Raw genomic sequence first — 23426 nt, 5'->3', positions numbered from 1 at the left:
GTGGGAAGCGGGGGTCGATATCCAGGGGGGCAGTCAACGAGGGCGGAGGTACAGGCAGGGACTGGGCAAAAACCGAGGTCTAGGGGACAAAGCAGAGATCAGTACACGGCAAAAACTTGAATCGAAACTAGGCTTCAGTAATGCTTGACAGCAAGACAAACAAGACAATCTGGCAATGGCCAGCAGAGAGGCTGGGCCTTAAATAGTGTGGGCCTGATTGGAGGTGAATGAAAGCAGGTGGTCACACTGATCCAGACACACCCACTCCTAGGTCAGACTGTGACACCTATAAGGCAGCTCTCCACCGCACCGATTTCGGGCCGTCTCAGCGTTGGGAGGCGTTGGAAAGCGCATAGTGCCGACAAATTGTTGTCGGATAGCGTCGTTCCGTCGCTATCTGACAACGCTATCGACTAGACTAGAGCTAAACATGCTATGCAACAATGTGCGCATCGGCCGACTGCTTTATGGCAACTTTTGCCAACAGACTACCAGTCTGTTAGCCTGAAATAGTCTGAAGTAGTCTGTTTGGTGGAGAGTCACCTATAGCCTTGCACAGCCAGCCCTTCAAAACCTCCACTGGAATCTCTATCTCAGAGAGTGGAGTGAGATTGGAGGGGGGCGGGGGGGTATAGGGATTGGAAACTACAGATAGAATGAGTGAGCAGTTGGGTCAATGCATGGCCCCAGCTCCAGTCTATACCCAGCTTCAGTCTACACGCTGTTCACTTGAAAATTCCCCCCAGGCTGTCTTTCTCAGAAAGCAATCCTGGGATCCGATGTTGATCGACGTCCCACTTTGGTGGGTGTACTGCTGCATGGGACCCGAGGGGGGAGAGAGCCGTGTCGAGTGTGAAGTCCATCGGAATGATGAGAGGTTCTCAGGAATGCTGCAAACAAGCAGAACTTCTCCTATACTTCTCCTTGCGGTCGGCCTCTTTTTCCGAACGGCCACAGATTCCAAACGACCCCTCCCTCCCCGAATGGGCACTGCTGCGTTGGTGTAGTGGTTCGTTCCAGGGCAGGAATTTCATGGAGGCCATGAAGGCCATGGGCATATAACAGCTTATTTATTTGGACAGGAAAAAAGGGTCTAATGCAGGACTGTGGTTGAAGGACAGAGGGCATACAGCATGAATGCAATATGACAAATCATAGGACAAATTACAAAATGCAGACAGGAGAACTGGACAGAAACGGGACAGCAGAAAATAAGACTCGCAGATGAACATTTAGGGAGTCAGAGTGAGCAGATTGTATGATGATCACAGTGTGTCATATGACTCATTGAAGTGAGACATAATCTCACTGAATCATGACAAATGAAACAACTTTCAAGTGTATTGTCACATCACACTTTTGCAGGTGTGAAAGGGTGGGTGAAATAGTTTTTTTTTGGTCAAAACTTCCCACAAATTGGAGTTACATACTGTAGGCTACACAAGAATAGGCTTGTTTTTCTTAACCACAATGTAAAAAGAACTATAAAGCATTTTCTATAGATAGTATATTGTTATGATGGTGCTAGGTTCATGGTTTAGTTTGCTAAACCAAGTTTACTAAGGCACTGCTACACTGTCTCTCTGCATTTGATGTGTGTTTTTACCTTGCTTATTGTAAAGTCGCTCTGGGTATGAGTATCTGATAAATGCCTAATTGTAGATAAGTAATTGTAAATAAGGAATATACAAAAAACGAAAACGAAATAAATGAAAACAATTATAAAAGAAATTCACACTGGCGCTAAACTTCAGTGTTGTTGTCAAGCACACTTGCTTTACAATCTCCAGTTTATTTTTTTATGTTATGTAACTTCATTATCTGTGACTCTCTGTCTGTTGTTCTGTCATGTGTGCAGGTATGGACTGAAGGTGGACATCTGGGCTGCTGGAGTCATCACCTACATTCTACTGTGTGGCTTCCCTCCATTCCGAGGGTAAGCACGCACACGCACACACTCACGCACGTGCACACGCACACGCACACGCACACGCACACGCACACGCACACACACACACACACACACACACACACACACACACACACACACACATTTACATGCATGTTGCACGTTGTTTGTACCAGCTTTGTTGTGTATTGCTAGTCTTTCCATTTTCAAATCCTTGAACTGATTTCCATGTTTATCCACACACAGTGGTATTAGACACCCCCTGGTGGTTAGTGATAGTAATGCATCGGTTCCATCCAATGCTTAGAGACAGAAACCCAGGGGTCTAAGCTTGTATTCCTGGGCCTCGTGCCAATATACCACACATGACTCCTCCACTAAAGGGACCCTTGGAATATCGCCAACTGTTTATCCCTGTTTGCCACCCTTACTCACACCCACACAGCCAGTAGTCAGTCAGTAGAATGTCTTGATGTGACCGTGTTTTAGTGATTGTTTTTAATGCTTGGTCTACAGGAGCTGTGAGGACCAGGAGCTCCTGTTTGATCAGATTCTGTTGGGGAATCTGGAGTTTCCCTCTCCATACTGGGACCATGTCTCAGACACAGCCAAGGTAATTTAAACACACAGTAAAATCTACAAAAGTAGAAAGTACTCATTATGCAGAATGTCCCATTTCACAAGTTTTCAAATGAATAAAACTCTTTTGAAAATAGCAGATCTACAAGCTCAGAGCTTGTAGATCGGCTATTTTCAAATGGCCGAAATGTATAGGGTTGAAGTGGTTAATGTATGTTTTGTAATAATAATCAAAAACAAAAAAGTAACTAGTAACTGAAGTTTTCAAATAATTGTAGTGGGGTAAAAGTACAATATTTGCCTCTGAGATGTAGTGGAGTAGAAGTAAAAGAATTGAAAATTGGAAATACTCCAGTTAAGTACAAATACCTCAAAATTGTACTTAAGTACATGTACTTAGTTACTTTCCACCACTGGTGTACACTGTCAGAGTTCAGATTCTACAGGGGAGATTATACACTGCAGCAGCTACTACAGCTCATTTCAGAAGATCAATTCAGACTGCACAACAGCTGACGTTTTCTGGAAAATGCTGATGCAACCGTGAACACTTGGTTTGAAGCATGAGATGAGAGTGATGGAAAAAGTACTCACATGCTTAACTTAAGTAAAAGTATCAATACTGCAATGTAGAAATACTCTGTTACATGTACAAGTCCGGAATTCAAAATTGACTTGAGTAAAACTACAAAAGTATTGGAATCACTTAATTGGAATGTACTTAAACTACCAACAGTAGAACGTACTCATCGTGCAGAATGTCCCATTTCACAAGTTTTCAAATGTATAAAATGAATGGAAATCTTTTGAAAATAGCAGATCTACAAGCTCACAATATCGCGACGCATTGTGAGCTTGTAGATCGGCTATTTTCAAATAGCCAAAGTTTAAATAGGGTTAATATATGTTTTGTAATAATAATCCCAATCTACAAAGTAACTAGTAACTAAAGTTTTCAAATAATTGTAGTGAAGTAAAAGTACAATATTTGCCTCTGAGATGTAGTGGAGTAGAAGTAGAAGTAGAAGTATTGAAAATTGTAGATACTCCAGTAAAGTAAAAGTACCTCAAAATTGTACTTAAGTACAGTACTTGAGTATATGCACTTAGTTACTTTACACCACTGTTAGATGACAACCAATCGTTTGTTTTCTCTCCGATGTCTCTCGTGTGTAGGAGCTGGTCCGTTCTATGTTGGAGGTAGAAGTTGATCAGAGACACACAGCTCTACAGGTGTTAGAACATCCCTGGGTCACTGTGAGTATACCTCTCCTCCTATCTCCTCTCCTCTCCTCTCCTCCCCTCCGCTCTCTTGTCTTGTATCGTCTCGTTTAGTTTTTCCCTTCCCCTCTTCTCTCTTCTCCTCCCCTCTTCTATCCTCTCCTCTCTTCTCCTCCCACCTCCTCTCCTCACCATTGTTACATAATAACACTTTGTGTCTCTTCCAGGACGAGGCTCTGTGTGAGAACGAGCATCAGCTGTCAGTACAAGGGAAGATAAAGAAACACTTCAACACCAGCCCCAAGGACACAGACACCACCGCAGCAGTGTCAGTCATCAGCGTAAGTTATATACTCACTGGAAACGGCAGTTCCCACAATGCTTTGGACACGGTTCAGAGTAAAGCTCTGAGGATGTCATCGACTAAGAGTCGCAAAGTTAAAGTATTCTGTGCTTTTTGTTATGACAATGATTGTACCTAATAACCCTCTTATTATTATTATTATGCCTATTTTAATTTTTATTCTAACTTTTGTATATTTTACATTTATACTTTTTCTTTCTTCTGTTATCAAAGCCAAGGTAGAATTACTGGCTTGAGAACACACCTGGCCAATACACAGACTGTGATTCTTTTGATTGAGTTCTCTGTGGTTTGGGTTGCTCCAGTCCTGAGGCCTGTCCTATAGGAGGCCTGACTGTATACTGGGTTTCTGGTTTCTCTCTTATGTCCAGCTGGACGACAGCTTTACCATGCAGAGATCCGGGTCGTTGGATTTCTACCAGCACCCGGCCATGTACTGGATCAGGTACGCCATGGTTTCTGTGGATGCAAACCAGCAGGAAAAAAAAAACGATAAATGGACCTATTTGTTGTTGACTGACTGCTTGCAGACTCCTCCCCTCCCTGAATGCTAGCCTGCTGATTGGTTATTGTTGTTGTTGTTGTGCGCTTTGGCAGCTTCATGTGACTGTCACCTGTCAAGTCAGTGTCATGTGCAGCCCTGCTTGAATCCTCGGCATCGTGTCTTTGTTTGTATTCATGTCTCTGTGGAAGTCTTGATTCATGCTGAGATGCGCATGGGTGTCACACAGCGAAAATAGCTGATCTACAAGCTCAGAACACGCTGCGTCGTGTCATGTTGTGAGCCTTATTTTCGGTACGTGACACCCTCCTGCGTGCGACTGAGTCAGGCGGAACGTGTTGAGTCTTGTGGATGTCACAACCATGTTAGTCATCATGCCTGATTTATACTTGGTTGCAACTTGTGCATCATGTCGCGCAAGCAACCCAAGTATAGGTTTCAGGGCGATGTCAGAATTGCTCTCCATTGAATTGTTGAAATTCCCCTTGTCAGTATCCTCCCTCAAACCTGTCTGTTGTTTATAAAGTGTTTGCTTCTTCCCCAAACCAACCAAATACTAATCTTACACGTTGACGCCTTTGCAGACGTCTTCTACTGTGAGCTAGGTCTTTGTGAATGCTGCATCCTCGGACAAAATAACATTGATCGTTGTGTGTTGTTGCCGCTCATGTCAACGATGGCTCCTTGTGCTTGCATTGATGTTTTCCCTCTGTCCTGTTACTGTACTACTACTGCTGCTACTACTACTACTACTACTAGATGTGCCACCATTGCTAATATGAATGTGTCTGAACCCTAACTGGGCTCTGTGTTATCTTTGTGTCTCCGTCAGACCACCGCTCTTGATAAGGAGGGGCCGCTTCTCCGACGAGGACGCCACCAGGATGTGATGTCGCCACCGTGGCTGCCGACGGCGAGGAGGACGACGACGGGGGCGGAGCCTCCGGTACGTCCCCCCACCGCCCTGTTCCTGGTGCCTCCTCCTCTTCCTCCCACTCTGAACCGTCCCCCCGCCGCCGCCCGCCTAACCTCCGACCTCTTCTCCCCGAGCTTCAGCCTTCCGTCCGACTCCGACGAAAGTACGGGCCGCTCGCCCGGCTCTCCGTTCTAGAGCCGAAGAGGAGGGCAGGAGGAGAGGAGAGGAGAGGGAGGGAGGGAGGAGAGGGGTCAGATGAGGAGACAAAGTCCTCACCCGACTCCTCCTTCTACAGGAAGGAGAAGGAGGAAGGGGATGAGGAGACGACCGACCGCCCTCCCCTCTCTCTCTTTCTCCCCCGTCCGTCCACCCAGCAGCACCACAGACAAAACAAGGGGGATAAAACTGTTGGAAAACAGGGGGGTAGGGGGGGACACGTTCTGCCCTCTGTCCTCCATCCTCCGCCTGCCCCCCACCTCTTTACCCCCAAGAGGTGGGGTGTCAGGGGCCGAAGAGGAGACACCACGAGGGCAGGAAAAAGACAAGGACAATGACAAGAGGGGAGGGGGGTGGGGGAGACAAAGAAGAAGGACTGATTTTGTACACCTATCTCTCATCTGAGCAACACGTCGCAGAGCTCGAGGAGCAGAGAAAGGGTCGACAGCAGTGGTCGACCTGATGTGATGATCAGGGCTCGACGACGTGGAAAGAAAAGAAAAGAAAAATATTTGAACAAAAAAAAAACGTGTTTCAAGGAGGGGCAAAGCTGCCTCCACTAGGCAATACAAGAATATGGACAAAAATGTTTTATTGATCCGTGTTATTATTGATTTATCATTTATTCGCTCTCACGTGTTTCTTTTTTTTTCTAAATTTGTTTACTTTTGTCCTTTTTTCATACAAGATTTTTTTGACTTGGCAGAAGAGCCACGATGGTGTGGAAATAAATTGTTAGGGCAGGAGGTGGGAGTAGTCGTAGACATGTAGATCCATTAATAGCTGTGCTATAGGTTTGTAATTGAGAGTAACTTTCGTGAGAACTTTGCGTTGTTTTCTCACAAAAAGTGCAGATCACTTTTGTTTAAAAAAGAAAAAGAAAAGGGAGGGTAAATAAATAAAAAAACTTTTAGGGGGGAGAACATTTAGGGGGGGACGCTTCTTCTTTGAACCTCACATTACTGGTGATGCCTTTCCTGTGATGTTTGACCGCACACTTAGTTAACATTTTACGCAGGAATGCACTTATAGACAATATAACGGTGCATTTGGTGCTCCTTGTAAGCTGGTTTACTGGTTAATTCATCACTTGACAGACTTAGACGTAAAAAAAAAACTAAACAAAGAACACTCAAACAATCTCATTTGGTTGAACATTTTGCAGATTCCAGCATATATCACCAGACTGTTTGTGTCTCATTTGATTACATCATTGTGTGTTGCGTATTTTTCTGTTGTTTTGTGATGCTCATTAACAAAAATACCGAAGCCTTGTGTTGCTGCTTTTTATCTGTGTAACATAAAGTCAAAGTGAAGATGGAGCGTCATTGAGCTCACAGATTGTACAATACTGTTGCACACTATTGAGGATGAGAGGTAACAGTATTGACACCGTTGAGGATGTGTAACAGCGCTGACATTGTCGAGGATAACAGGGTATAAAGCCTGATTTGTATTCAATTGTTGTCACTCACCGAAAATAAAATGGTTGTGGCTTCCCCCACAACCATATAGGGTTTCAGTGGTTAGCTATAGATCAGGCTTAACAGTACTGAATGAGGACGTTCAGGCTGTTTATTAGGAGGATCACCTGAGTGCACCAACAATGGCATCAGGAATCTATCTCCAGTCAATCATGGTATATGAGGGACAGACGTTATGGGCAGTGGACGACTATAACGGCACTAATGGAGGAGAGCATTGTGATTTCAAATGCAGCAGTACTGGGATGTTTAAAGTGGGTTCTATACAAGTCTATCCAAAATATCAACCAAACAGTAGCTTCATGATTTATACAGATGAAAGCATGACACACATACCGTAGCCTTTTCTTATGAAAAAAACACAAACACATGTTTTTGGTTTAGTGACGAGGTCTTGTTTGTATGTTATGTAAATAACATAATTTGATTTATTTTGATAGTTCACAATACAGTATATTTCTTTACTAGTAGTAGGTCTACCAGAACAGTATTAAAAGCAAACTGAATCAGTGTTTATGTGTTATCTACTAAGACGAAACGGACAACAGTTCAGGAAACCTCTGGCCGAGAAGAAAGAGGCCGCCATTTTTTTTGCCTCTAAGTCAGCTGGACTCTGGGAATGAATGATGTCACTTCCTGTATTCAAATGGACGGGAGAGGAACTCTGGGGAAACGCCAGTTATTATATCTAGTAGCTGGACAAAATAAGGTTGGAAGAGGAGAACACTTATTAAGACGACCTCCTTATAGTGGTTCCCAAGGATACAAGAAGACTGGGCACTGAAGGAGACTGGGCACCTTGATGTAAAATGTGCTATTTTGTCCAAAATATAAAAAAATACAATATTTGAAAAATGGTCATGTAAATGTAAAGTATACATGATTTCAACATGCATGGTACATCATTCTCAGACTTAAATTTACCCTTCAACTTCTTGTTCATGCCAAAAATTACTGATATACAGGTTTTGTAGCAATTATGGAAATATTAGACGTTAATTGTCAAATGTTCAATCGTGTTCTAATCATGTATACTGTACTTTACTTACTTTTTCCCAATACATTTTTTAGTTTTTTACATTTTGGACCAAATAGACAATTTTACATTGAGGTGCCCACTCCTCCTTAGTGCCCACTCTTCCCGTTATACCGTTCTCACTTTGTCATGTACGTGTCTGTAGTTCAAAACTATTTTATACTAAATACAGTCAGTGGTGGAAAAAATTACTCACATGTTTTACTTAAGTAAAAGTATCAATACTGCAATGTAGAAATACTCTGTTCCAAGTAAAAGGCAGGTAATCAAAATTTACTTGAGTAAAAGTACAAAAGTAGAAGTAAAGTAGAAGTATATTGTTTGCCTTTTGAGATGTAGTGGAGTAGAAGTACTGAAAATTGGAAATACTCAAGTAAAGTAAAAAAAAAAACTCAATATTTTACTTGTACGGTACTTGAGTAAATGTACTTAGTTACTTTCCACCACTGAATACAGTACAGTACGTGTGCCACCATAATCACCTGATGAGTTTCTCTATGAATTCAACCTGCAGTTAGGGCTGGGCGATGTGGACAAAATCAAACATAACCATATTTTTTGGGACGATTGCAAAAAGTGCTGATCTACAAGCTCACAATGCATCGCATACTTTTTGCTATTTATGAATAAGTCTTTAAGTGATTGAAACCAGGAAAAAGACAACAGTTATGCCTTATCAATTCATCACGATATTCAAAATCCCAGATGATATCTATAGTCTCATATCACGATATCGATATAATATCGATATATTTGCCCAGCCCTACCTGCAGTGGAAATCCACCATCTCTGGCACAGTTGTAAACATATGGTTAAAATAAAGTGTTCAAAACCGCCGTATTCAAATCTGTTGCAATACCAATACCTGTACCTCTGTGTAAAAAAAAAAAAAAAAAGGTCAATCAAATAAATACAAAAATATATAACAAGTACTTGGGAATGTGGTTAATATAATCTCTGTATTTTTTTTATTTTTTTTATAAGTATCAACATTATACAGCATGTTTTATTATACTACATGTTATTTGTACTTCTGTTTTAGGCATTTGTTACAGAACACAGCATAAAACAAAGGACAACATATTGGGCCCTACCTTGGGCACCACCTTACCCCTTATCCCTAAACCAGGGGTCTTCAACAGGGGGTCCGGGACCCCTAGGGGGTCCTCAGAGTTACTACAGGGGGTCCGCCAAATCTTTGTTTGATATGATTTTTAATTTTTTACCTTAACCACTTGAACCCTAGCATCCCTTTTCCTGAGGAAAACTTTAGCGCTGCGAGGCGTTGTGAGCTTTTTTTGGCAAAGAGGTTTAGGTGTAGAGGGAAAAAAGAGCAGACCAAGTAAACAAAAAAAGTTTCATCTGAAACAAAACTTTATACAATATAGAGGGAGGTCCCTGCTTCATCTCTCTCTCTCAGCTAGGGGGTCCTTGGCCTGAAAACGTTGAAGACCCCTGCCCTAAACTTCTTTGCCATTTTTTTCAGCCAATCTACAAGCTCACAACGTGTCAATGTAGAGCGGCTAGTTGAACTATTTGAAAATGTTTTTCAAAATAGTAAAACATGGCTAATAAGTTTAGGGATAATGGGTAAGGCGGCGCCCAAGATAGGGCCCATTATAATAAACACATGATTAATTGATTGAATACTTTATTAGTCAGAAATGTAAACAGCACGTGGTGCAGTAACCCAGCCAGCACGCCCACGTGGGTCCCACATGGGCCCCATGTGGGCATCCCATATGGGCCCCATTTGGGCATCCCATATGGGCCCCATCTCGGCATGTCAGCGGGCCCCACATGGGTCCCATCTGGGATGCCCACATGGGGCCCATGTGGGCCCCACATGGGCCCCATGTGGGCTTTAGGTGGGCCCCACATGGGCCCCACGTGGGCTTTAGGTGGGTTCTACCTGGGCCCCACATGGGCCCCATGTGGGCTTTAGGTGGGTTCTACCTGGGCCCCACATGGGCCCCATGTGGTCTGTAGGTGGGTTCTACCTGGGCTTAGCCCACCTTGGGTACAAGGTGGGCTAAACCATATGGGCCCCATGTCGGCATGTCAGCGGGATCTACATGGGTCCCATCTGGGATGCCCACATGGGGCCCATGTGGGCTTTAGGTGGGTTCTACCTGGGCCCCACATGGGCCCCATGTGGGCTTTAGGTGGGTTCTACCTGGGCCCCACATGGGCCCCATGTGGGCTTTAGGTGGGTTCTACCTGGGCCCCACATGGGCCCCATGTGGGCTGTAGGTGGGTTCTACCTGGGCCCCACATGGGCCCCATGTGGGCTTTAGGTGGGTTCTACCTGGGCCCCACATGGGCCCCATGTGGGCTTTAGGTGGGTTCTACCTGGGCAAGTCTATATGGGACCGAGGTGGGTCGCAACTGGGATGCCCATGTGGGCTTTAGGTGGGTTCTAACTGGGCCCCAACTAGGCAAGTCTATATGGGACTGAGGTGAGTCCTAACTGGGTTTGTTTGTGCAATGGTTCCAATAGATTAAGCAGCAAACATGAACCGTGTTAATTCTTGTAAACACACCTAAAGTACAGTTTTACCAGGATGAAAATAGACAATATATATTTTTGACACATTTATTAAAAACATTATTACAAGATAATGAAAATACAATGACAATAAAAATGGGAATAAAGATAGCAGCAGTCTAAAGGTGCAGGAAAAGATGGCACACATCAAATGTAAATACAGTATATACATACAAATTGTACGCTTAAAATGCAAACAAATATTTCCACAATGCTCCACGAACGCTCTGCGTCCTCCTGGTGGGGGCTCCTCACTGGAGTGACCACACAAATGTGTGTGGGGAGGAATCAATTGGCATAACAACTAAATTGGGGAGAAAAAGGGTTAAAAAAAAGAATTGGCTCTAATTTAGGAAAAGATTTTTTTTTTTGAAGCAGCAGTGTAAATGTGCAGGAAGAGAAGGCACACACATCAAATGTGCAGGTGCACATACAGTATATACATAACAAATTGTACAATTAAAATGCAAACAAATATTCTCACAATCCTTCACAGAGACTAATATCAGAACAAAATATAAGAATAACAATGGTCCAAAAAATTAAAATAGTGTGCATCAAAATCTTCCATTGTCCATGTCCAACAGGGCTGAGGGATTCTGAGATCCAGTTTCATGTTGCAGATGAATCTGGGCCCTCTGTGCGTGTGGGTGTCTTTTGAGCCCATTGTCTATGTAACAGGGCTGAGGGATTCTGAGATCCAGTTTCATGTTGCAGATGAATCTGGGCCCTCTGTGTGCCTGGGTGTCTCTTGAGCCTTTCTGTTTAAATCCCCAGTGACATAACCAACCAAGCATTGTGCTGCTAAGGGGAGAGAAAGAGAGACAGAGACTTGTCTACTGGGGTGGTGCATCATCCAGTTGTGGAAGATGTCTCTGAGCTCAAACTTTGTTTCCACCTCTATCACAAGCCCCAGTGAACCACTTGGAGAGAGCCTTCTCTGCATCCTTGTGTTCTTCAGTCCTCCTAATAGAAATGACAAGAAGCCAACTGTTAAAATTATAGAATTATGAAACTTTCCATTACTGTATATGCTGTGGCATGCCTTCTACTGGTATACATCAAATGTGTTGCCAAATTACATTTAAAGTTAGCATACTATAATGATTCACCAAGACAAGCAGGACGAATGCCCAAACTGAGCAGCATAAAACAGCATGAAAATAAAGTTTAGCTTGAGAACAGAGTAATGCACAATCTACTACTTAAACAGAGCAGTCCACCATTTAAATATTTACTTACTTAGTTATGAAAGCAGAAATCCATCACAAGGCAATCCTCCTCTCTGCTTTGCTGTTTGAGTCCTTTGTCAGTTTAAATTTGAATTTAGTGGACACAAAGAGGGGGCCTTTAGGACCCAAAGCAATCAGGACCTTTAGCTGTCCTTAGAAATGCCTGAGCAAATAAACAATAAATAAATAACAATAAAATACTAACTGAAAACTAAATACAATGGCCTTGCCTGTCTTAAGTAAAGTGTGTAATACTGCATACAAGCAAACTTTACCAGCCTTTATCAACATAACCTGTGCTGATGTAAACATACGACTTTCTAAATGAACACCCGAGCTCTTTCTCTCTCTCTCTCACACACTCTCTCTCTCTCTCTCTCTCTCTCTCTCTCTCTCTCTCTCTCTCTCTCTCTCTCTCTCTCTCTCTCTCTCTAAAAGGAAGAAATGTGTGTCCCCACTGCTGCCTAAGCTAAGGCTATTTTTATTTATTTTATTTTTACTTTTCTGACTAATCCATATTACAATGAAAAAATAAAACTAACCTTTAAAGAAAGAAAGAAACTAAACCACCAACCTCTCCAACCTATCTGGCTTTGATACTTTGCATACCCATTGTTTCATTGTTGCTATCTGTGTGTGCCCCCCACAGGGTCACAGCCATTAACAGGCAGTCAGGGGGGAAGGGAATTAGTCTGGATTTGACCAGGAGAATACACAAATGCTTTGACTTGAAGCAAAACATTTACTGTAACTGAAAGAAAGCAGAAAGCTCTCTTTTCTCTTTTCTGATAATAAATTGTATTATCCCTATCACAAATGACACATTTATACTCAAATCTGAGAAAAAGTGAGTTGGGTAACTGCCCCTTTAACCACTTAAACCCTTAGTAAACTTGTACTTGGGTCTGCTCTTTTTCACCCCTCTACACCAAACCTCTTTGCCAAAAATAGCCGATCTACAAGCTTGAAGATTGGTTTATTAGCCAGGGATCATTTTAATGGTTACCAGTTAAACGGTTAACAGTTAACCTGCCATAGCCATCTCTAATAAATGAAAAACAAATACTTAAAAATTGTAAAAAAAAAAAAAAATACAATGTAATGTCCAATCTGTATGGTAGAGTATGTTCATACAATATAACTTATACTATATATATAATTGAGGTGGTTGCATTTTGTGTCCCTGCTCTTCTATTGAGACATTAGATTGTGTCAAAGGTCATGTCTCACCTAGACACAGGATCTGACACAAATTCTTGTAGCTATGAGCATGTAGATTTGCTATTTTTGGCCTTAGTGTTTAGTTTGGCAGTGGTAAAACAAAAAACAAAAACAAATCTGTTTACACATTATTCGATTTAGTGAGTGCGTGAGTGAGTGCGCGAGCGTGTGTGTGTTCTAACCCATGCCCAGTTAGCCCACATGCAGCCCACGCGGGAACCAAGTGGGCTTGCCCGCTTCCAACCCACGCCCAGTTAGCCCACATGCAGCCCACGCGGGACCCAAGTGGGCTCTCCCGCCTCAAACCCATGCCGGTTAGCCCACATGCAGCCCACGCGGGACCCAAGTGGGCTTGCCCGCTTCCAACCCACGCCCAGTTAGCCCACATGCAGCCCACGCGGGACCCAAGTGGGCTTGCCCGCTTCCAACCCATGCCGGTTAGCCCACATGCAGCCCACGCGGGAACCAAGTGGGCTTGCCCGCTTCCAACCCACGCCCAGTTAGCCCACATGCAGCCCACGCGGGAACCAAGTGGGCTTGCCCGCTTCCAACCCATGCCGGTTAGCCCACATGCAGCCCACACGGGAACCAAGTGGGCTTGCCCGCTTCCAACCCACGCCCAGGTAGCCCACATGCAGCCCACGCGGGACCCAAGTGGGCTGGCCCGCTTCCAACCCACGCCCAGTTAGCCCACATGCAGCCCACGTGGGACCCTCATAATTTGCCCAGTTCAAGCCCATGCCCACTTGGTACCCAAGTAGCCCACCTTGTACCCATATGGGACCCAAGTGGGCGTGCTGGCTGGGAATAGACATTGAAGCTAAAAGGATAACACAAAAAAAGTCCTGGGGACTTGTTTCTATTGTGGTCCTATGTATTCAATTCATCAACATAGAATACAAAAATTAACACAATAATACATCAACAAATACAAACACTATATGCACAAAAGAGGGAACATTACATTTACCTCCCCTTTTGGTCTCCCCACAATAGCCGATCTGCAATGCTCACAGCGCCTCGCAGCGCAAAGCGTTGTGAGCTTGTAGATCTGCTATTTTCGGCTAATGTTCCTCCGAAAAGAGATTTAGGGTTCAAGTGGTTAAAAAAAAAAAGTTCCAATCACACAAATATTGGTGCTTGTTTGGATGGTGTCAGGGCGTTCCACATCATATGATTATATGATTTCATCATGTTATTTGTACGATCATGTTACTACTTACTACCACCACACTTTTATTGCCATTAATGAGGTTCATACATAACAGAGATATTGTTTTAGGCATTTGGTACAGAACACAGCATAAAACAAATGACAACATATAATAATAAACACATGATCGAGTTATGAATTAGGCAAAAAAAGCAACGTAGCCTTTCGCTGCTAGAATTATCTGAATTTCTCTGTAAATAACAACAGGGTACAATATTAGTGTTTTGCGTACTGATTAAATACAAACATAATTATTTAACATGCATAATAAAGTGCTTATTTGCCAGATACCTCCCATATTCACCACAAGAGGGCGACGTAATGTCGGGCAATGACACTAAAGCGCTTATTTGCCAGATATCTCCCATATCCACCACAAGGGGGCGACGTAATGTCAATGTAGAACAACAAACCCATTTACCGAAGAAGAGCCGCTTTGTTTTGGTTGTAGCAAAAATCTAGGTTGAGGCACACCCACAATAGTGTCTTATAGAATTCCGTATCTCTAGAGGGCGCAGCTTTGTTCCGTTCCATAGCGGGAACCTCTAGAGTCGCAACATTCGACAGGACACCCAATGTCGTGAAACCGACAACGACCATTGCAACCTTACCCAGCCAGGCCTGGTGGCTGTAACGGTTCTCTTTACTAGTCTAATAAGCATTATAACCCATAGTTATTATAACTTAGGGGGGGAATTAATTGAAGAATGAACGAAGAGAACATGGAGGAGGACGACAGTTCGTCGCAGGCGAACAAAGACAAAGACTCTCTGCTGCTGCTCACCAAGGACGGCCAGAGATACTACGTGAACAAGAGCGGCGTGGTGGACAGCAGGAATGTCATCACGCCAGTAGCAGACAAAGTAATCACTTGCTTTTATTACTTAACCCTTTAAGCAGAGTGTAGAAGAGAGAGTAACGTCACGCTTTGATCTCGCCGCACGGTGGGCTGCTATGGGCATTGGAACCAAATATAGTTCCAAACATTGGAACTATCTCATTGAGTTAGACAGAGCACTTCCGCATTCCATTTCTTGCTATGGGAGTCAACGCCAGTGTCACAACTCTCTTATACGGTTCTGCCTTTAAGACCTGAGGGAGGCCGATTCTACAAATGTATTCTAAATCCCTACTGTATTCTGATCAACTTAATGTTTCTATGTCAGTGGTGCTCTAGCCCTGAAACATGACAAGCGTCATGTGAACCATGGCTAGTGGTGCTCAAACTTTTTCATGTCAAGGACCCCCAAAATGATATGTATTTGGCCGCGGACCCCCATCTCAAAATATTTAGTTCCAAGGACCCCCATGAGCAAAGATTTGAGTTAAAAGTGTTTGTTTTAAAATATATATAGCCTATATATTCAAAGATTTGCACACATTTTCACGATTTTTCATAAAATATCAGATCTGCAAGCTTATAGCTTGAGCTTGTAGATCTGCTATTTTTGAATAGCCAAAGTATAAAATAAAAGTATCAATACTGCAATGTAGAGAAATACTCTGTTTACAAGTAGAAGTCATGGAATTCAAAATGTAGCCTACTTGAGTAAAAGCACAAAAGTATGGGTGTCAAAATGTACTTTAAGTTCTGAAAGTACTCATTAGGCAGAATGCCCCATTTCACAAGTTTTCAAATGTATGAAATGTATAAAAATCCTTTATTGTGGGCTTGTAGATCGGCTATTTTCAAATGGCCGAAACGTATATAGGGCTGAAGTGGTTCATGTATGTTTTGTGATAATAATCAAAATCTACCAAATAAGTGGAAGTAAAAGTACTGAAAGTGGGAAATACTCCAGTAAAGTAAAAAACTACCTCAAAATTGTACGTAAGTACAGTACAGTACAGCACTTGAGTAAATATACTTAGTTACTTAACACCACTGTATCTCGCCCCACCAGGACACAGGCTTCGACATGACGGAGGACGACCCGGACGAGGAGAGCGACGTGCTGGACACCTCGGACCCGCGGGACGGCGGCGGCAGCCCGGAGGACATGAACGACGGCGACACGTCGGAGGGCGACGGCCACAGCCACGCCCCCAAGCAGTGCACGTACACCGGCTGCTCGGAGACCACCAGCCAGGTGGCCAAGCAGAGGAAGCCCTGGATGTGCAAGAAGCACCGCAACAAGATGTACAAGGACAAGTACAAGAAGAAGAAGAGCGACCAGGCCATGTCCAGTGGGAAGATAGATGTAAGTAAAGGGATAGTTCACCCAAAAAAAATGTTATTTTCTATCAATTTCACACCCCATGAAGCCTTGGAATTCATGGAGATTTGTTCGTTTTTGTCGCATCCCTAAGCCAATAATTTGATGACCGGCGGAAAGATGCTAATGTCTCCGGTAGGAGACTCAAAGGAGACTCTTTGAGTCGCTGGTCATCAAGGTATTGGCTTAGGAATGCGACAAAAACATCTCCATGAATTCAAGTCTCCATGGGGTGACTAATCAATAGGAAAAAAGTCATTTTGGGGGTGAACTATCCCTTTAACCTTTACAACACTCACTGTCATTATATACTGTAGATCAGTGGTTCTCAAACCTTTTCATGTCAAGGAGCCCCAAATTGACACGGACCCCCATTTGTAAAGATATGCCAGGGACCCCAATAAGAGAAGAGTTTTAGGGCTCTAGCAGTGATTCTCAACCATTATAATTTCAAGGACCCCCAGTTTGACATGCATTAGGGCTACGGACCCCATTTAATGGCATTTCTATCTCTGGGACCCTAATTTATATTGTAAAATCCATGTTAATTTAACTCTGAGAGTGTACAAATGGAACCAAATGGACCCGTTAGGGTCCATTAACTCTCAGAGTTATAGACCATAAGGGTCCATTTGGTTCCTAACATCCATCGTTTAGCTGGGGACCCCCTGGAACTCCCTCAAGGACCCCTGGGGGTCCCCACACCCCACTTTGAGAACCAATGCTGTAGATCAGGCCATGTCCAGTGGGAACATAGATGTAAACAACAACCTACAAAACTATTGTCAATGTAATTGATCACACATCCAGCCTTTATTTGCCCTTGGTGAGATTGGTGATTAAGATGACCAAGAGGGTGATATCTGATAACCCCAGAGCTGATTGATTGATTGATTGATTGATTGAATACTTTATCAGCAGGCTTGCTAACAATACAGTCAATGGTTATGTTAAAAAATATAACACAGGAAGCCCCAGGGGGCTTGTTTCCATTGTGGTCCATAATGTTACGACGGTATCAGCCCTACTGTACCGCCGAGTGTATGTGGTTACATCATGTCAAATATGTTGGAACGGTTGCTGGGTATATGTGATCATGATAAATCTGATGCATCCTGTCCAATGAATCGACTGTCCGGATGATGATCTATATCAGTGGTTCTCAAAACTTTTTCATGTCAAGAACCCCCAAATTGGCACGTATTAGCCCGCGGACCCCCATTTCAAAAGATATGCCAGGGACCCCCATAAGAGAAGATTTGTCACTGCTAGCTACCAGTGATTCTCAACCATCTTAATTTCAAGAGGACCCCCAGTTTGACATGCATTCGGCTACGGACCCCCATTTAATGGCATTTCTATCCCTGGGACCCCAATTTATATTGTAAAATCTATGTTAATTTAACTCTGAGAGTGTACAAATGGAACCAAATAGACCCTAACGGTTAGGGTCTATTTGGTTCCATTTGTACACTCTCAGAGTTACAGACCCACAATGGTTCATTTGGTTCCTATTAACTATCCTTCATTTAGCTAGGGACCCCCTGGTATCCCCTCAAGTACCACTGGGGGTCCCCGGACCCCACTTTGAGAACCAATGATCTATATGAATGCATGAGATCAAACTGTAATGCTTAGCCTACTCATGGCTCCCTGTGGTCGGTCAGGAAAACAATGAGGAGCGTCCTGTGTCTGTGAACAAGCAGCGTCTCGGTGCGATGGGTGACCGGCCAGCCAGACCTTCTCTCATAGAGCAAGTCCTCAACCAGAAGAGACTGGTGAGTTTTACTCAGCTCGTGGAATGTGTTAACCCTTTAAGACCGGGAAAGCATCGGTGTCATTTTAAGATTTGTTTGGCTTTTCAAAAATAGCAGATCTACAAGCTTATAGAGCAGCACAGGGTGCGTAATACAAAATGGCACAGGGCTGATATGACAAATAACTTGAATATACAAAGAAATTCTTGACATATTTAATAATTGTATACACAGCAGAAATAGCTGATCTACAAGCTTACAACACGTAAGCTTGTAGATCTGCTATTTCCGCTGTTTTATATTTGAAAATGTGTGAAATTATTTCCTACATGGAAACGATTATGACAATTATGCAAAAATAATTGCGGTTAGACGATTATGTAATAATTGTGACAGACCTAGTTTCGTCAGGTACTTCACTACTCGGAATTAATTTAGTCAATTATAATCAATGGAAGGTCCTCGCAAGTGTAGTAATACAAACCGATGTGTGTTCATTCATTCTTTAAGTCACTGCTGCGGAGTCCAGAGGTCATCAGCTTCCTGCAGCAGCAGCAGCATCTCTTGGCCACGCAGAGTCGCAACCAATCACAGCCAGAGTTTCAGGGTTGCTAGCAGATCGCACGGCCAATCAGCGACATCGCCGTGGTGGGGACTTGTCGCCCGCAGAACAAACAAACAAACGAGCGAGGAAGAACTCCTGATGAACTTTTTTTGAAATACACTGTAAAAACAGCGAGTTCCTCAATCAAACACGCTGGCAGCTCTGTTGTGTGAAAACTGTATGTTTTGTCCTGTGCACTGTATTGTATTCCTACTGTTTTATTAGTCTACCATGCCTAATTTATGCTCCGTCGTGTGACGGGAGTATAACGCCATGGGATTCAAACCTGTGTGGAAAGGGACACTATAGCCAAACAACGTAACCACTAGCCCAAGAGGGAATCCACCCTTGCCCGGTGGGGAGATAGAAGGCTTTTGGTTCTTTGATTGATTGAATACTTAATTAACAGTTTGCAAAAAGTACAGAGGTACTCTGAAATCATCAGTAGTAGGAGCAGTAAAAGTATATTTTACAGAAAAACGGTGGGGTGTAATTTATTTTGGCAAGCTAGAAGACTTGTCTAGGTCCAGTCGTAAATTTCAGACAGGTGCTCTGTTATGGCGGTTTTGAAGGAGGGTAGGGAGTCACACTTTTTGATGGCTGTTGGTAGGGCATTCTACATTTTGGTGGCATAGTGGTAGAATTAATTCATCCCCATGTTTGTGCCGAATCTGGGGGAAATGAGATCAGTGGAGCTCCCTCTGGTGTTGTGCACGTGGGTGTTACTCTCTCTCTGAAGTAGTTTGGTCTTCAGGCAGAGGCTCAGAGTCACTCGGCTACACTCACCCCCTTATTTTCTGCTCGCAGTCTACACATGGGATTCTCTTTTACTCATTGGGAAAACCATTCAACTCTGACGTACTTATGAATAATGATGTATTAATATTTACTGGAAGTTACAAGACATAAATGTAGCATTACATTTTAAACGTAAATGTAGCATTAGATTAAGTTTGTCGTTACAGCTGCACTATGTAACTTTCCTCTTCTACCCCGGATCTGAATTTGTTTTACCATTAATAGAGCCGGCCTGCTTGCTCAGGGGATAAATTGACTCTTGACCATCAGGTCAAAATTCGTGTCAGATCCTGTGTCTAGGTGAGACATGACCTTTGACACGATCCAAATGTCTCAATAGAAGAGCAGGGAGACAAAATAAAACCACCCCAATTGTATACGTTAAAATGTATTAACATACTAGATTGGACAACACCTAAAAGTTGCATAGTGCAGCTAAAATGATGAATGGTAAGGCAAGCCTCACCATTTATCATTTTAAATCCAATCTAAAGATCTTTTTTTTCTTGCCTTTAACATAGTTTGAGGTCATTGTTTGTTGTTCTCTGTGTTTTTCTGTTAATGTTACAGGTTTTATTATTGCTTTGTAAATGGACTATGGTCCATATGTTGCTATTGGTCTTTTGGAAAGCACTTTGGGTCAACTGCTGTCGTTTTTAAACGTGCCATATAAATAAACTTGACATGTCTAAAGATTAGATATTTCTATCCTGAAAGTAAACGTTAAGAGTACACATTTTGACTTATGACCCACATTTGGACCTCGGCTCCGATGAAGAACACATTCTCCTTCGACATATTGAGAGTTTTCATCAGTCTGAGAGATTATGTAATGTCAGCTGCTAATTTTTGTATTTTAGTTGCTAGCTCTAGTCGAATTGGCTTGCAAGAATGAAGGAGTTGTATGTGATTGTTTGTTTTTAATTTGATGGCTTGTTTTCAAGGGTGACAATCACAGTCCAGCGCATGTCAGATTATGGTATCATACAAGGGCCAAGTGGTGATACAATGTTTTTTGATTACATGGGATTTTTACATTTTCAAAATTTCGACCTGCTGTCCCTGTTTTGGGCAGGTCACAAAGATTTTCAAAACGTCAAATGTGCCTAAATAGCCGATCTACAAGCTCAGACATATTGTGAGCTTGTAGATTGTCTATTTTCGCCAAGCTGCACCATTTTACAACTTGGTATAAAATAGTGCTTAAGTGGGTAAACATCTGTTTATCTGGAACTCCAGCAGATCCTGTGTATTTACCAGCATAAGCAAGATTCAAACGTTTTGCTCGGAATGAAGAACGGTACATCATAGCTGGCCTGAATGGCTTTTTTTATGGAGAAATTATATAAGTAGCCTAAAGACATGTTTTGTGTAAAGAACTGAGTGTTAAACGGAGTGGCAGAGTGGGTATCTTTATTGTGTTTTTATATCTATATATTTGTTGCATTCTGTATCCCTTCATAGTGAATGTGCAATTAAAATGATGTTGAACATGGTCTAATTTCTTGTTCTTTTTTTATATCCCGTACCCACTTTTAACCTGATGTCTCTGTTTTGGTAATGTCATGGGTAAAAAAATAAAATAATTGTCAATACAATTAGCAGATCTGCAAGCTCAACATGTTTCGAGGTGAGCTTGTAGATTGGCAATTTTTAGCTATTTTTGAGTAGAGCTTTAGTTTTTTTTAAAACCTGGATTACAAATCTCAGTTGCCATAATGAACCCTGATCATGGATGTATCTACGGTAAGCCTATATGGTAGATTCAGGCATTCTGTCAAGGAGAGTGTAGTGTGCTGTAGTTTATTTTGTTTTATCTCCCTTCAACCTCAAATATATCTCTGCAGTCGAGCAGAAACCAGCTATGTCCATTCTAATCAATGATGGAATGATGGAAAAACATCTCCAACCTTGGAGTTAAGTGGTTTGACCGACAGTTTGAGGATCCAATGGAGTTAGGAGTTTTAGTCAGAGGCGCTTTTAAATACTTTTCATTTGTTCAATATTTGTAAAACACTCACACATACACACACACACACTGTTACATATGTTATATTTATACCAAGCTCATGGAAGCAATGTCATTGTGCATCCAGGTGTCAATCAACTCTAGTCAACATAGCAGGTTCTGACAGGGGGTGGGACTAAAAAAAAGCAGGAAGGAAGACAGTCTGAGAGTGAGAGAAACAGGTGAAAACAGAGATGTTTATACATTCAATACTCTGGTAAATGAAGAGCTAGGGATTAATTTCAGTGTGGATATATCAGCATGTTTGTGTGTTTGGAGCTGGGTTTTTACTCAGTATTTCTACCATAACCAGCTGACAATAACAGGATGGACTGTGGCTGGTCAACTAACACACTAGCCTTGACTGAGGAGGAGAAGAGAGTGTGTGAGACATTTAAACACGTTTCTGAGTGAGTATGGATGCTATCTGAGAACTGTAATGACATGGACATTTAGTTAAAGTATAGGACCTTTTATAGCCCTAGAAGGCTGTGATACATTCACTGACACAGGAGGGCATAGGAGTGATCTATGGCTTTGTATATATTACATACATGGAATGTATGTAATATCCATTCTAGGGCCTTTAATAGTGTTGTGGTGTTTTGGATAGTGTGCTTCAGGACCTGCTACCAAAGCTGTTGCAGTAGAGGTGCTCAGGACTTGTCACTGCATACCAGAGGATCCAGGTGCACACAGACATAGAGGTGGGGTACTGTGTTATCCAGCACACAGACAGACAGGTGGGGTACTGGGTTATCCAGCACACAGACAGACGGGTGGGGCACTGAGTTCTCTAGCACACAGACAGACAGATGGGGTACTGGGTTCTCCAGCACACCACTCATCTTGCAGCAGCTGTCTAAAGTTTTCAGTTCAAAGGAACTCACAGTACAGACAATAATTTCATTGAGGATTTCAAATAAACTCCAACAAGCTCTCAGGACAAAAACAAATGTGGCTTGTGAAGCTAACCGTAAAAAATGTTCCTTTGGACTGGATGGGTCATTCATGTTAGAATCATTTAGAAATGAAAGCAGAGTGATCCACTGCTTCTTTCTCTTTTTCATTTATGATTGAAATGTCACTGACAGGCCTGTCACAATTATGGTATAATCTCCGTCATAATCGTTTCCATGTTGCAAAATGTTCCTATATTTTCAAACGTTTTCCAAAGTAGTGGAAATAGCTGATCTACAAGCTCACAACACATCACAATTCGACACATTGTGAGCTTGTAGATCGGCTATTTTCACTACTTAAAAATAATATTAATAATAATAATTAAATATGGCCTATTTTGGCCGTAGTATATTATTTCTTTTGATTATTGTTATCATTCATGTTTGTAATTAAGTTAATTGCCAAATGCAATTTTTGTTTACAAAGCCTAAAAGCTAAACTCACAGAAAAAAGACAAATAAATTGTTAATCACAATTATTTGTAAGACAATTAATCGTCAAGTGGAATTTCATGATCATGACAGTCCTAATCACTGATCTAGGATATGATCCTCATACTCCTTACTATTGGTTGATTGTAACAGATGTAAACACTCTGTTTCTCTCTCCACCCCCTGCCACTCAGGTTGAAGAGTGCAT

At 42.4% G+C, this 23426-nt stretch overlaps 2 protein-coding genes across 3 annotated transcripts in view; both read left to right on the top strand.

Annotated features, from left to right (window-relative positions):
• Positions 1–5465, top strand: part of dclk1a (doublecortin-like kinase 1a) — a gene marked incomplete at both ends in the record, with an annotated part of 117484 nt that extends 112019 nt beyond the window's left edge. For both annotated transcript variants that reach the window (XM_084074822.1, XM_084074821.1), the window contains 6 exons: positions 1859–1936; positions 2426–2522; positions 3665–3745; positions 3937–4050; positions 4445–4518; positions 5408–5465. In XM_084074822.1, the coding sequence (XP_083930948.1) occupies positions 1859–1936; positions 2426–2522; positions 3665–3745; positions 3937–4050; positions 4445–4518; positions 5408–5465 (502 nt within the window). The remainder of the gene's footprint in view (positions 1–1858; positions 1937–2425; positions 2523–3664; positions 3746–3936; positions 4051–4444; positions 4519–5407) is intronic.
• Positions 5466–15026: 9561 nt separating this feature from the next.
• Positions 15027–21312, top strand: rfxap (regulatory factor X-associated protein). Its single transcript, XM_084074832.1, has 4 exons — positions 15027–15304; positions 16346–16642; positions 18325–18435; positions 18925–21312. The coding sequence occupies exons 1-4, from the start codon at positions 15149–15151 to the stop codon at positions 19027–19029; spliced, it is 669 nt and encodes a 222-aa protein (XP_083930958.1). The 5' UTR covers positions 15027–15148; the 3' UTR covers positions 19030–21312.
• Positions 21313–23426: the final 2114 nt, after the last annotated feature.

This window comes from Gymnoscopelus microlampas (genome assembly GCF_963454915.1).
Source record: "Gymnoscopelus microlampas genome assembly, chromosome: 12".
Taxonomy (NCBI): Eukaryota; Metazoa; Chordata; class Actinopteri; order Myctophiformes; family Myctophidae; genus Gymnoscopelus; species Gymnoscopelus microlampas.
This window is presented reverse-complemented; position numbering and strand designations above follow the sequence as displayed.